Consider the following 12,980-nt stretch of genomic DNA (forward strand, 5'->3'; position numbering starts at 1 on the left):
GTGAGCCTCACCCTCAGGCAGCACAGGATGAAGATCATTACTGCATTTTATCATCATAACCACAACTGCAAACCACCCTTGATTAGGAAGGAAACAGTTGGCAACCAGCTTTTGCAAGAGGTTTGAAACGAAGCTCAAAGGCAGCCACATCAGTAAATTCAATCTCTAATCTTCTTCCATTTTTAACTCTTAGGAGTTAGAGATGTCTCCTGCCTGTAGTGCACAGAACTTGCAGCATGCTGGCTTTTGGAAAAGTCAGAAACTTTTGGAAAATTCCTGTCTTTTGATTTCCATCCCTTGGCACACTGAGATCCAGGAGGAGCACTGCAATCCATCATCCCTTTGAAAGCATGTGCCATAAATAAAAGTGCATCTGAACTCTGATTTTGTAGCTGCTTGGATTTCAGTAGGAGCTCAGGATCTTGTGTATTTCACTGCAGGATTGAGCCTGAAAGGTGTTTTTCAAAAACATCTTCCCTTCAGTTATTCTCTCCTAACAACCCCTGATATTGTGGCCAGTGTTTGCCAGCATTGCCTGAGTGTGTTGTGCTGGAGATGTCCTTGTCTGAGGGGTAAATAAGAGTTTGAATAAACATCCTTTCAGTCTCTGACTTCCTTCCAAGGGAAGCACAAACCCTGGATGCAGTGACAGAAGGAAAAAAAAGTTGTTTAAGTCAAAGCAGGCCAGGAGGGGATTCTTTGCTGAGTCCCTGCCCTCGGCTGCCTGTGCTGGTCCATCCCTGCTGCCCTTGGCAGGTGAGGGAGCTCAGCCTTGGCTTTCCCATCTCCTGTCAGCCAGAGCTGCCCAAAAAATGCTTGGGAATCTCGTGCAGGCACTTAATTCAAAGCTGCTTGAATTACTGGGGTTTATCACCAACCTACCCACTCCCTTTTTTAGACACCAGTGATCCAGGCAGGTTCCTAGAAGACAAACTGAGCTTCTCAGCCTTGCCAGCCTGGGTTTTTTTGGAGGAGAAGGGGTTATTTACCAGCTGAGCCCAGCAAGGAGCTTTCCAAAGCTGTCTTGTGGAGGAGCTTTGTTGAGAGCTGCACCTTCCCAGCTGTCCAGGAGAGGGGAGCCCAGCCTCGGTTTTGAGAGCAGGATAACATTTTCAGAGGAATCTAAATCCCTGAGTCTGAGCCACTGGGGAATATGGAGCGTGCAGCTATGGAAATGTGCTCTCTGTGCTCCTTAAGGAAAAGGAGACCTTAGGGATGGGAAGTCCAAAATCCTGATTGCAGATCCAGCTGCTCCAGCTGTGCTGGAGTCTCCTGTCCTGTCTGGCTGGGATGATGGTTGGGATAACACTTCTGTGCCCCCCTGCCTAATGAGCAGGGCTTTGAGCTGAGTTGTAGCTATGAGAAGGCATTTCAGTAAGAAATTTTCATGTGAAAATAGCTTTTTTTTTTTTTTTGTCTATCAGCTTTTAAACTGTTTCCCAAACACTCTTGCTCATGTACAACGTGTGTGGATAAATTAGCAAGGAGGTGTTTGAAAAAGCAGATTCCGAGTCTAAAATTAAAGGCCATCAAATAGATGTGGCCCCAAAAGAGTTATTTAAGCAGGAATGCTCCCTTCCCCACAAAGCATAACGTTTCCCAGTTCAAAGCATCTGCCTTCTTGAAATTTTGCCCTAGAATTTCCTCCAAATGCAAAAGCCTTAAAATAGTCTGGCTCATTTGGCTTCCCCTTCCTGGTGCGATATTTCAGTAAAATCTGCAGACAATGCCCTGAACCTCAGAAATTATCTCACTAATGATCCTTTTATGGGAGGAAACAACAGCCGTGGGTGGAACATTCCTCTGCAGGGTGTAACAAAATTTTCCTTGGGAGTCCCAGACTTGGACTATTTTGGATGCCTTGGGAGAGGCTGGGAATGCAGGAGCTGCTGTGCTTCAGTTGTAACAGTTTCTAGGGAGCCAGTGCTACGCAGATTTTTCCTCTGGAAGGTTTTTTGGGTTTTTTTTCCCTCAGAGCTGCTGCTGTTGCTGAACTGGAGTGTGGGCTGACCTTGCTGAGAGCTGCAGCCCAGTTGTGGCATAATTTCCTCTGTGCCCTAGGGTGCAGTATAAAAAGTTCCCATAGATTTTTCCAGGGAGCGTCGAACGCTCTCCCTATGGTTTGATGTGTCACTCCTCAGTTGTGTTTATTGCTGGAGCTTCTGCATGGGCTGGCTGTAATTTTTCTGACAGTTGCTGACATGCCTTTACTGGTTGTTTGGCTGAAGCTGCTTCACCTATCAGGCTTTTGTCCTTGTAATAAGTAGCCTCTGCATTTGTTGCTGGTTTAACCCTTGGCAGTGTCTGTGCAACCAGGGTGAGTAAAGGTGAGGTGGATTCAGCTGAAATCCGTTTAAGAAAGAATCAAGAGTCCCAGAGCAGTCCCAAGATCCCAAATGGATTTGTGGCTTGATAATTTGAATCTAAATAAAACCCAACAAAGTTCTTTCTGTTATCTCTGGTCCATCTTTCCCTTCCTGCCCTGTGCACACAACGTAAGTGACTGAAGTTGCATCAAACAAGGACTGTGTTTCAAAGAAAAATGTGGTTTATTGCTTAATGTGTCTAATTGTGTTAGAGTCTGGCTCAATTAGTGCTAGAACAAAGTTAAGTGTTAACCAGAAGTGCAAATGGATGTGCCTGGGCTGGGAAAAGCTTTGGATGTTTCTCATGGCTGAAGATACTGGCTGATAACTTGGGATTGCTTTGGTTGGCTCCTTCTTTGTTTTGCTCCATGAAAACAGTGATATATATTTTCTTTCTCATAACTCCAGCAGTACAAGAAAAGGGATGGTAGCTGCTGTGGTCAAATAATGGGAATATTTCCTTGCTGCCCAGACAGTTCACTTGGCCATCCCATCTTTTGGTCAGCCAGGGCTGTCCTTTCTCCTGGCATGTAAAAATGAACATCTGGGCTCTGCAGCTGTGGGGAGACTCTGCCTGCCCTGCCCTGGGTGTGCTGCAGTGTCTGGCAGTGTTTGAGCCTGTGGGAGGAGGAGGAGGAGGAGGCTGTGTCTGGCAGAGAAAAATGCCCACAGGTTGTGGGTTTGACAAGGTCGTAGCTGGAAATACGTGAAATACTCCCTTGGTTTTTCTTTTCTTTAAACAGAGATCAGGAAACACTTTGCAGAATCAATAGAGGGAGGAAGGAGGAGATGAAGATGGAGAGTGAGCAGAAGAGGAGAGGGATGCAGGTGCTGCACAGGGCAGTGGGGGCCTTTGCTGTGGTGGTGTTCACAGGGGTCTGAGGATGAGGGAAGAGATGAGGATCTGACTCCATGTTTCAGAAGGCTTGATTTATTATTTTATGATATATATTATATTAAAACTATACTAAAATAATAGAAGAAAGGATTTCATCAGAAGGCTGGCTAAGAATAGAAAAAGAATGATAACAAAGGTTTGTGACTGACTGAGACAGCTGGGCTGTGATTGGCCATTAATTAGAAACAGCCACATGAGCCCAATCCCAGCTGCACCTGTTGCATTCCACAGCAGCAGATAACCATTGGTTACACTTTGTTCCTGAGGCCTCTCAGCTTCTCAGGAGGAATAATCCTAAGGAAAGGATTTTTCATAAAAGATGTCTGTGACACTCTGCTGCTTTTCTGAGCAGTGTCCCGAGCCCCAGGGCAGCTGCTGGGTGGTGTCACCACAGTCGCCTCCAGCTTTGTGAGGACTGGCTACAGGAGTGTCAGCCTGGCAGGCAGGGAGGTGCTTTTGTGCTCTCTGTGTATAAACCTGCTTAAGAAGCTGCTCTGTTGCTTCAGCCTCCCTCCTTCACCTCCACCTCCTTATGAGGTGACTTTTCTGACTGCAGGTCGTGTTTCCTGCTGAACTGAGGCACCCAGTGCACATCTCCTACCCTAGGCACTTCCCTGCCATTTATTTGTTTATTTAAACACTTCCAGCCATCAAATTCCAGAGCTGCTTCCTTGGCCCCAGTGCCAGGTTTGACTCATTTGGAGGGTGTTGATGTGTCCCTGCTGCTGGGACAGCACTGGCTGTCATAATCTCTTAATAAATAATTAAACCTAAGTCTCTGAAATATTTGGGAGCTATTTTGTGTCACAATCCCTGGTGTTGTAAGCACCATCTCTCAGTTGTATTCATTCTCTCCTGCCTGGCTAAGCTTTATCACCTGGATTTTTATGAATGGGTCATTATTCTGAAATGTGAGCATATGAAATATGACTAGTGTTAGATTTCAATACCTTTTTAAGATAGTGAATGGATTGGGGTTAAATATGGGGTTTTAAGCTGTGTGACTTCATATATTTTATAAAAAGTCATGCCACAGATTCTGTAAGGCTCCAGCTGAGTGATTAAAGTCCCATAATGTTCTTTTGTAACCCATGAATAATAAGCAGGAGCTGAGCTGCCAAAATGAATCAGAAGTGAGTTTCATTCAGAGTCATTTCCCTAGTGAATTGTGACAGCTGGACAATGTCCTTCCCTTGTAGTGACACTGAGCTTTTTCTAGCCCAGAACACGCTCAGTGAACAAGGTTTCAGGTGAATGGCATGCCAGGAAGAGCTGGTGCTGTTTATTCTCATGCTGGCATAACTTTTGCCATCTGCTGCAAGGCAGGAGCAAGTCTGAGCTTGACCTTGCCTTGTGCTTGAGCTCAGGGGATGTTCCTGTCCTGCAGCTGAGCCTGGGGATGGGGTTGTGCTTGTGCTGGCAGGAGGAAGGTGCTGGTGCTGCTGGAGGCACTGCAAGCTGCAAACTGTGACCAGTCCTGTGTGGCTTTGATGCCAACAAAGCAAGAAACCCAGCCTGAAAACAGAATTCCAAACAGGCAGGAGGTTGTGTCTTATCGTGGATATTTAAAATTCTTTTCTTCCCCCCATTTTTTGTCTTGTTTTTGGTTGTTGTCGCCTCACGTTTTTGGTGTGTGGCCATGTTTATTCCAGCTGTGTTGCATCCATGCTTATAGGAGGTAAACTGACAGGAATTCCACTTGGAGATCCCTACTTGCAGGGTTCCTGGTGTGCCTGTCCTTTCCCCCCATTTCTATTTGCCTTTAAACTCTTAACCTGTGCTGATTTTGACTGAGGCAGAGAAAGAACCCCATCCTTGTGATGAAAATTAACTCTACCCCAACCCAAACCAGCACATGAACCTGGATAAGAATTCATCTTGCAAAACCTGATGTAACCTGAGTGGTTGCTAAACTTACCCTCCACAGAAGTCAAGCTCTGATATTGCAGATGTGGCTCTGATATTGCAGATGTGGCTCTGAAATTGCAGATGTGGCTCTGAAGTTGCAGATGTGGCTCTGAAATTGCAAATATCACCAACTGCAGTGTGCAGACACCTCAGCACACAAATCAGCTGGGGTCCCTCAGTCACTCACAGCCTTCCCAAATAAACTGAGTGTGTTTTCCCTCTGATCAAGCAGACACAGGATGGAGGATGGAGGGAGGGTGAGGAGCATTCCCAGGGGCTCTGGGTTCTCCAAGGTGTGTGCTGTGCACAGGGAGGTGCAGCAAACACCTGCAATCAAGGGTGTCAACACCAACAGGAGGGCAGAGCCTCAGCTTGGCTATCCTGACATAGATAAGGAGAATAATGAGTGGCTGCAGAGATTTTGCTGCATGATAATAGTGTTTAATTTTGGGCGTGGGGCAAGGCTGTGGCTGCTCACCTGCCACGTGAGGAAGTTGTAGTAACCTGCCATGAGGTGATGGTAAAGCTGTAGTAACCTGCCATGAGGTGATGGTAAAGCTGTAGTAACCTGCTATGAGGTGATGGTGAAGCTGTAGTAACCTGCCATGAGGTTATATATATTTTTATAAATACTTATAAGTACATATATAGTATTTATAATACATTTATAGTATTTTATGGTATTTATATAATACTATACTGTACTTATATAATACATTTATAGTATTTATGCTGTATTGGGCCAAGAAGCCCCCAGTGCTCTGGTTTAAAACCATTTCTTCCCAAATCCTTGCCATCCCCCAAATTCAAAAGCTGCACCACCAGCCTCAACCTTTCTTTTTTTGTTTTTAAATTTTTATTTTTTAACCCTTTTATTTTCAATTCTCATTATAAATATGACCATGAGGTGATGGTGAAGCTGTAGTAACCTCCCACGAAACCTAAGCCTGATGAAGCTCCAGGAGCTTTATTTTTTTAGGTTGTGCAATGCCTGCAATTAACATTTAAATGGCCACACTGCCCTGGTGCAGATAAGGCACTGTAAAACTCATGTAAAATTACTCACAGGAGCAAGGCCACCCAAACCTCTGTCACTTCAGCACCTTTCTCATAGTGCAGACACCCCTGGGTGATGCTGTAAAATCTGGGGTGCTGCAGACACCCCTGGTGCAGTAAAATCTGACAGCTCAGAGAGGTGCTGGAGCAGCCCAGGGTGCAGTTCAGGAGTTAAACTGCAAGGTTTTGGCCAGAACGACCTGGAAATCAGCTGTCACTTCACCCCTTGTGTCTGGCAGTGTTTGTGCAGCTGTGGAGAGCGTGGGGTTTGATTTCTAAGCATGATTTGGGGTTAAATGAAGGGGCAGTTCCAGCAATTTTAAGCTTTGTGCAGTGTTGGATGTAATCTGCTGATAGAAAGTGTCCTGTGCAGCCTGAGTGGTTGGGATTGGAGCTGATGACACAAAACTCTCTTCTTCAGTGACAATTGGAGTAGTTATGTACGATTTGCTGAACTGCCAGGGTAGAAATGTGCTAAAATCAAACCCCAGGGTGATGAGCCCTTCAGGTTTGCCTGCTTAGGGAAAGCAGCTGGCACTGTCCTGTGCTGAGACAAGCCCAGGCTTCAGTCACAGTGGTTAAAACGTGAGGGTTTTCTCTGAAATGAAATCAGTCTGAGAATCAAAGTAAATTTCCACCCTTCCCCAATCTGGAGGGACTCGTTTGTATGAGGTTTCAGCAGCAGAAAATGTGAGGCTGGTTCCAGTGTGAGAGGGTTGCTTTGAAATCTCCACAGCTGAGGCTCCTCAGAGAATTGGGGATGGGAACTTTATTTTTAGTCGTGGTCTAGATTTTCATTGATCTGGGCTGGAAGTGTGGCAGCAAATGAAAGAAGCATTAACACTCAGAATTCAAGAGCAGGGACCAGGCCAGGAGCATTAAATTCTCAGCATCATGACCACAGCCCTATTCGTAACATTAAAAATACTTTTGGATGCTGTGAATTTGGCAGATGTCAAGTGTCTATAAAACACTTGGTAGAGGGCAGCTTTCTGATGTGAATAACAACATTCAATTGAACTATATATTGGCTAGAATCAAATAAAAATAACATGTTTCTAGCACAACACCAGCAAGCAAATAGAAACCATGGAGGTATTTTAACCATTACTGAGGGGGAAAAAAAACCAGTCTTAGTTCAGTTAATCCCCAAGCAAGCAAACTTCATCTGAAAATTTGCTTTTTCTCCCACTTCAATGACATCTTCTAGTAACACACAGGCCTCTTAATTCCTATTTGCATATTTCCTGGTACTGAAGTATTTTCTTGCACAAGATTCCTGATGGGATGCATAAAGAGGTATTTAGAAATTAACACACCCACTAATGAGCTGCTGGTTGATGGGGTGATGTGACAGCTCTGTACCTGGGCTGGAGGAGGAGGAGGAGGCTGTGTCCATCTGCAGCACTGCAGGGATTTGGAGAGACTGACTGTAATTCACTGGGCTGGTTTGTTTTTTGGCTGGAATAATTGTTGCTAACACTGTTTTTTGTCAGCCTGGTACTGTAAGTCACTGGAACATAACCTTTTAAAGAATGCATCACTTCCAAATTTAACAAACCAGTCACAGTCTGGTCCCACCTCTCGCTTGGGTTATTTTCTTCCCTCCTTTTGCTGCTTGGAAGATCTGGTGTGAAGAGGTGACACAAGGAATGATGTGTGGTCTGACCTCAGGAGCTGCTTGGGGCAGTGCCAAGGAAAGCAATTTTAGAGGCAGTCTCTCAGTGATTCACGGTTTACCTCTGCTCCCTATTGTTTTACACCGCTGCCTTTGGAGTCTTTCGCTGTCACATCTCAAGGTGAATGAGGTTGCAGAGCTGTGGCTGATTCATGGGCTGTGTTTTTCCCTCCAGCTTTGGAGAATTTGGCAAACAGCAGAGCTGCTCACTGGCTGCCCAGCTTACCTGAGCTCAGGCTGTTGAGTTTTCCACCTGCTGTGTGTGGTGTCTCAGCTTTCTGCTGTGAGCACAGGAGCTCCCACTGCATAAACACTGCCTGAAAAACATGGGGGTGGCTGAAAAATCACAGTGGCCTTAAACTGGGGGACCCCTTTGTGGCTTCCCCTCCATGAATTATTTTGGGAACTCGCTTCTGCAAGGCAGCCCTGGAAGCAGGGCAGGCCACATCCCCTCCTTCCCTCCTGCACCCGGGACGTGTCAGACACACTAAACCACAGGAGGAGGAATGTGATCCGTGGCTTGTACCAAGCACTCTGTGGCTGGAGCCACTCCCCCCATGGCTGCTCCTGCCAAATTTACTAATTTAGCTGCTCTTTGCTAAATTTCCACTGCTCAGAGCAGTTGGGGAGCCTGGGCTCAAACATTAGGGAAAAACTCGGACACCCCTGGCTCTGCCTCCCAGCCGAGCCCTCTCCATCCCCACCGTGGTTCTCAGCTGGTGCTGGCACTCAGAGGTTGCACAAAGTTGAATAAATAATTCTGATGGGTTAATTGTAGCTTGCAGGCTCAGCTGTTGATTAGAGTCATATGGTGTTTTTCCAGTGTGTCACAACCTTGTTTTCAACATCCTCGTTTCGTATAACCACAACAGATGATGTCTCCAGTCTCTTTTATTTCTTCCTGCTCCTCTGCCCCCAGAATGAACTGCTGGTGGAGGGCAGGAAATGCAATAACTTCCCTCCTGGTTGCTGTTTGGGGTGTGTGCATTTCCATGTTTCCCAGTTGCACTGGTGAGGAAAGCAATCAATGAGCAAGGCAAGGTGAAGGCAGTGCTGGGGCACAGCTGGGAGAGCACTGCCTGTCATCCATCATGGCAACCAGACTGCAATAAAAGCAATTCCTGGCCTCCTGATACTGTTTTTCCCTAGAATTTCTGTCCAAAAGAAACCTATTAATAAAGTAGTAACAAAAGCAGGAAGAAAATGCTTTTAAAATTCACGATTCACTGTTGTAGCAGGAGCAGAGTGTGAAGGGAAATGCATTTTTTCCTTCAGCGTGGCTGTGGTTTCCCCTCTCTTTTTACAGCTGAAAGAACAGTCATTAGTTACATTAATAAACTTCTGTATTGCACCTTGAGCAATTAGACCTACTTTCATGCCCTAGATGTTGGTTTCTTATCCCCTAATAACACTATTTATCAAAGATGAGGTGTTTTCTTGTATTTGAAATTTGTTTTTCTATTTGCTTTACTCTGTGTTTATAGTAATTGGGAAGGTGATGGTTTTCTTTCATTATTGGTTAATTTTCTTTATTTGTTTATTGGCTAATTTTCTTTATTTGTTGGTTAATTTTCTCTATTATTGGTTAATTTTCTTTATTTGTTTCCTCTACACACAGTATTTTACTCTCAGATGCTATAGTTAGAGTGTACAGCAAAAAGAGTTTAATTGATTTCTTTAAACTGTCTTCTGGGATTTTTTTAATGGTACACATGCATGAAATAACATTTTTTATCCAGTTCTGAACTTCACAGATCTGTCTGACAGAGCCCTCCTGACTTTAAAAAAAATAGATTTTCCCACATTGTTACTTTCAGCAAATGTTTGAAGGAATGTTTTCATCTCTAAATGTAAATTATACAGATGATATATTCATTATAGAAATATATATAGATTATATAATAAATTGGTGTGTTCTGACTCATGTAAGGAATATGCAGCTCTTTTTCTAAGGAGAATAGATAAAGATTTATGTCTTAATGTCCAAGCAAATATTTGGAAGAAAGTTTTAAGGAATGAAACAAGTGTTGATGAGCAATTCTGATTTACTCAAGTTTGCAGCTGAGCTCCCTGCCTGTTTTTTTATTAATTTTTTCGCAGTTATGGAAATGTTTTCCCTTTTCTGAGGGATGTGATGCAGGACAGAAGAGCAGCTGCTGTTTGGTGTCTCCCCCATCCCAGCCACATTTCTCTCAGCAGCAGGAGACCACAATTCTTTAATTCATCAGATGGGGCAGAGCACACATTGTCTCATTTGTGTTTTTCCAGAGTTTTTTAGGAGGTGAAAGTGTCAGGACCAGGTGATGACACCAGTTTGCCTCATTTTTGGCAGTTTTCAGGGACAAAATCCCATTTTTTCTCAGCTCAGTGTTCCAGGGGCAGTTTTTAGGTGGGGATTTTGCCCACCCTGAGTGTGCTGCTTTCCACTGAGCAGCAGGAACTTGTTCTTCACCCACTTTCCTGTAAAGCCTCTTTTTAATCACAATCATTAAATTTCACCATTAGAGAAATAGGTTCTTTTGAAGAAGCTCTGAATTCCTGGGACTGTGCAGAAAAATCAGCATTTGCTGTTAGTGCTGAAGCAAAGGGAGACAGTAATTGGCATCTGTGAAGAATTTCAGGCTGAATCTTGAATTTTATACAGACCTATCCAAAGCTCAGGCCATACAAAACAGTTGCTGCTTGCTTAATAATTTAATTATTAATTATTAATTACATTACAGAGTAATGTGTTGCGGGCCTGAGCACAGAGACAGAGCTAAATATGTCGAAAAGAGCATTCTTTGCTCCTTTGCTTTGCACTTAATCCACAAGCCTTTAAATGGAGGAGGAAATTTAATTCTCAAAAGAGTTGGAGAGGCTGCTGGGGGCTGTTCAGCCCTGGCACAGCCACCCTGCAGCACATTTCTGTGTGTTCATGTCCCTCAGTGAACATCTGTGACACCAATCCAGAAAGTGTTAACTTTCACATGATTCAGAAAATTTTTCAGAGGAGACTTTTCTTCCCCCACCCCCTCTGGAAAATGAATTATGAACCATCTCCAGCTTTTATGCTTTTATTATAACCCAGCTATATTCCAGCAAAAAGCCCCTGGCAGATAGTTTCCTCATCCATTTCCAAATGAAGATGTGTTAAATTTATTTGCTGAAGGAACTTGTAGCTTGTGCTGTAACCTTGGTCATGGGACTGGACATAAAAGCAGAGGGATAGAAGCCCACTTAACAGCAGGCAACAAAGTGGAGCTGGAGCTGGAAATGTTATCAGGCTGGGAAGGCAGAACGTGTAGAATTACTGCAGAAGGCAGATTTTGGCCATGTGATTCTGGATTTTGGATTTTGGACGTGTGGCTTCCCTCACTGCATCCACATGTGCTTCACGCTGCTGCTGTGAGCTCAGGCTGGGCCATGGTTGGATAAATAAAAAGGACCAGGTGCCCCAAGAAAATAGCATTAAAATCCTATTTTAAATATTAAAAATATTTTTTAATCCTGTTAAATGGTGAGAGCCGTTTCCTGGGCTCCACCTCTTTACCTGTGCTTAGAAAGAGCCATTCCTCCTGCAGGTGTGTGGGAGGCTGAGCTGCCCATTCCAAAGGAATCAGCATCATGTTTTCCACCAGGATAATGTCCTGTTAATTCAGCAAGGGGTTTGTGCAAGCACTCAGTGTTCTATATGTGTGGTTTTTATTTATAATTAATGATGAGCATGGAGGTCTTGTGGAGGTTTCATTTTTCTGCTCTAAATATGTGTTGATCAGGAGCAAGTTCTACCGATTTTTCCACACTTAGTATGTCAAAATATATTCCAGTAACCTTAAAGAGCTGCTTTCATAAAATATCTTGATGAAATTTTGCCAGATCATTATTGTAAAATGGATTCTGAAACCCTGGCCCACTCAGGTTCAATATTCCAACGTGGTACATTGACTTTTGTTGTGCTGCTGGTATTTTCTTTGTAAGAAATCTGCTCCCCTCCAGTGCCCCAGCCCCAGAGAGTGTTAAGAGCAACTGTGTATTTCTTAGAAAGGTGAAAACTGAATGCAGATTTTCTTTCCACTCTGACCTTGTTTCTTTTCCAGGCCCTGGAAGAAGCCCAGAAAGCCATTCAACAGCTCTTTGGTAAAATTAAGGATATTAAAGACAAGGCTGAAAAATCTGAACAAATGGTGAGCAGCACTTTCTTTCTGGCCTTTGAAAGGGAAGGGACACTGACTTTTCCTGGCAGTAACATTTTTGTCCTTGGTCCTGGCTGGTTGGTAATTTCCTGTGTTGAACCTGTGGTGTTCACAGGGCTGCTGAGCTGACACCTCTGCAGTCCCAAAGAGGAGAGAGTGGCTTCTTATCTCCTGAAAATTCCATTGCTGGGGCTTGATATTCAACCAGAATCCTTTTTCATTCCCCAGGTGAAGGAAATCACCAGGGATATCAAGCAGCTGGACCATGCCAAACGTCACCTGACCACCTCCATCACCACCCTCAACCACCTCCACATGCTGGCAGGGGGGGTGGATTCCCTGGAGTAAGTCTGGGAATTCTTGATGTGAAGTTTGTGCAGTGTTCTCTATGAGTCTGGCACAGCCTGCCTGGTTTTTTGGAGGGAATTTTGCTCCCAGGTCTGGATTTCTGCTGGCAGATCTGTGTTGCTCTGAGTGACCCCCAGCCTGTGTTGTTGCATTTAATAATTTGCAGCACTGATTGCTTGTATTGCTCTGTTGATTCTTGGTGATAAGGAATGAGTCTGGCTTCGTTAAGGAATCATCATTAGGGATGTGCTCTTGGGAATTTGGGAGGATTTTTGTCACTCTTATATCTAAAACTGCAATGAGTTTTGGTAAAGGTCGACTCTAATTTTCATTCTAGCATGAGTTTAAGGAAACCTTGCAGCTTGTACCGTGTGTAAATTGGGGGTTAAATATTTCTAATAGTAATTTTTGGTTTTTTTAATATGCTTGAGGAACACACAATTTAGGAAAATACAGGTTTTTTTACATGTTGCATCTGTGAAATTGCACAGCCTGTTCTTGGTTTGTAGCAAATCCTGCACGAACGCCGGGTCGTGAAATGCTGAGAATTA

General features: G+C 44.1%; 1 protein-coding gene across 1 annotated transcript in view; it reads left to right on the forward strand.

The window, feature by feature from the left end:
- The window catches only part of VPS53 (VPS53 subunit of GARP complex), a 64,474-nt gene that overhangs the window by 7,023 nt on the left and 44,471 nt on the right, over nt 1-12,980 (forward strand). The window contains exons 5-6 of the mRNA XM_066563508.1: nt 11,986-12,072; nt 12,310-12,425. Of these exons, the coding sequence (XP_066419605.1) occupies nt 11,986-12,072; nt 12,310-12,425 (203 nt within the window). The remainder of the gene's footprint in view (nt 1-11,985; nt 12,073-12,309; nt 12,426-12,980) is intronic.

This window comes from Molothrus aeneus, chromosome 20, assembly GCF_037042795.1.
Source record: "Molothrus aeneus isolate 106 chromosome 20, BPBGC_Maene_1.0, whole genome shotgun sequence".
Taxonomy (NCBI): Eukaryota; Metazoa; Chordata; class Aves; order Passeriformes; family Icteridae; genus Molothrus; species Molothrus aeneus.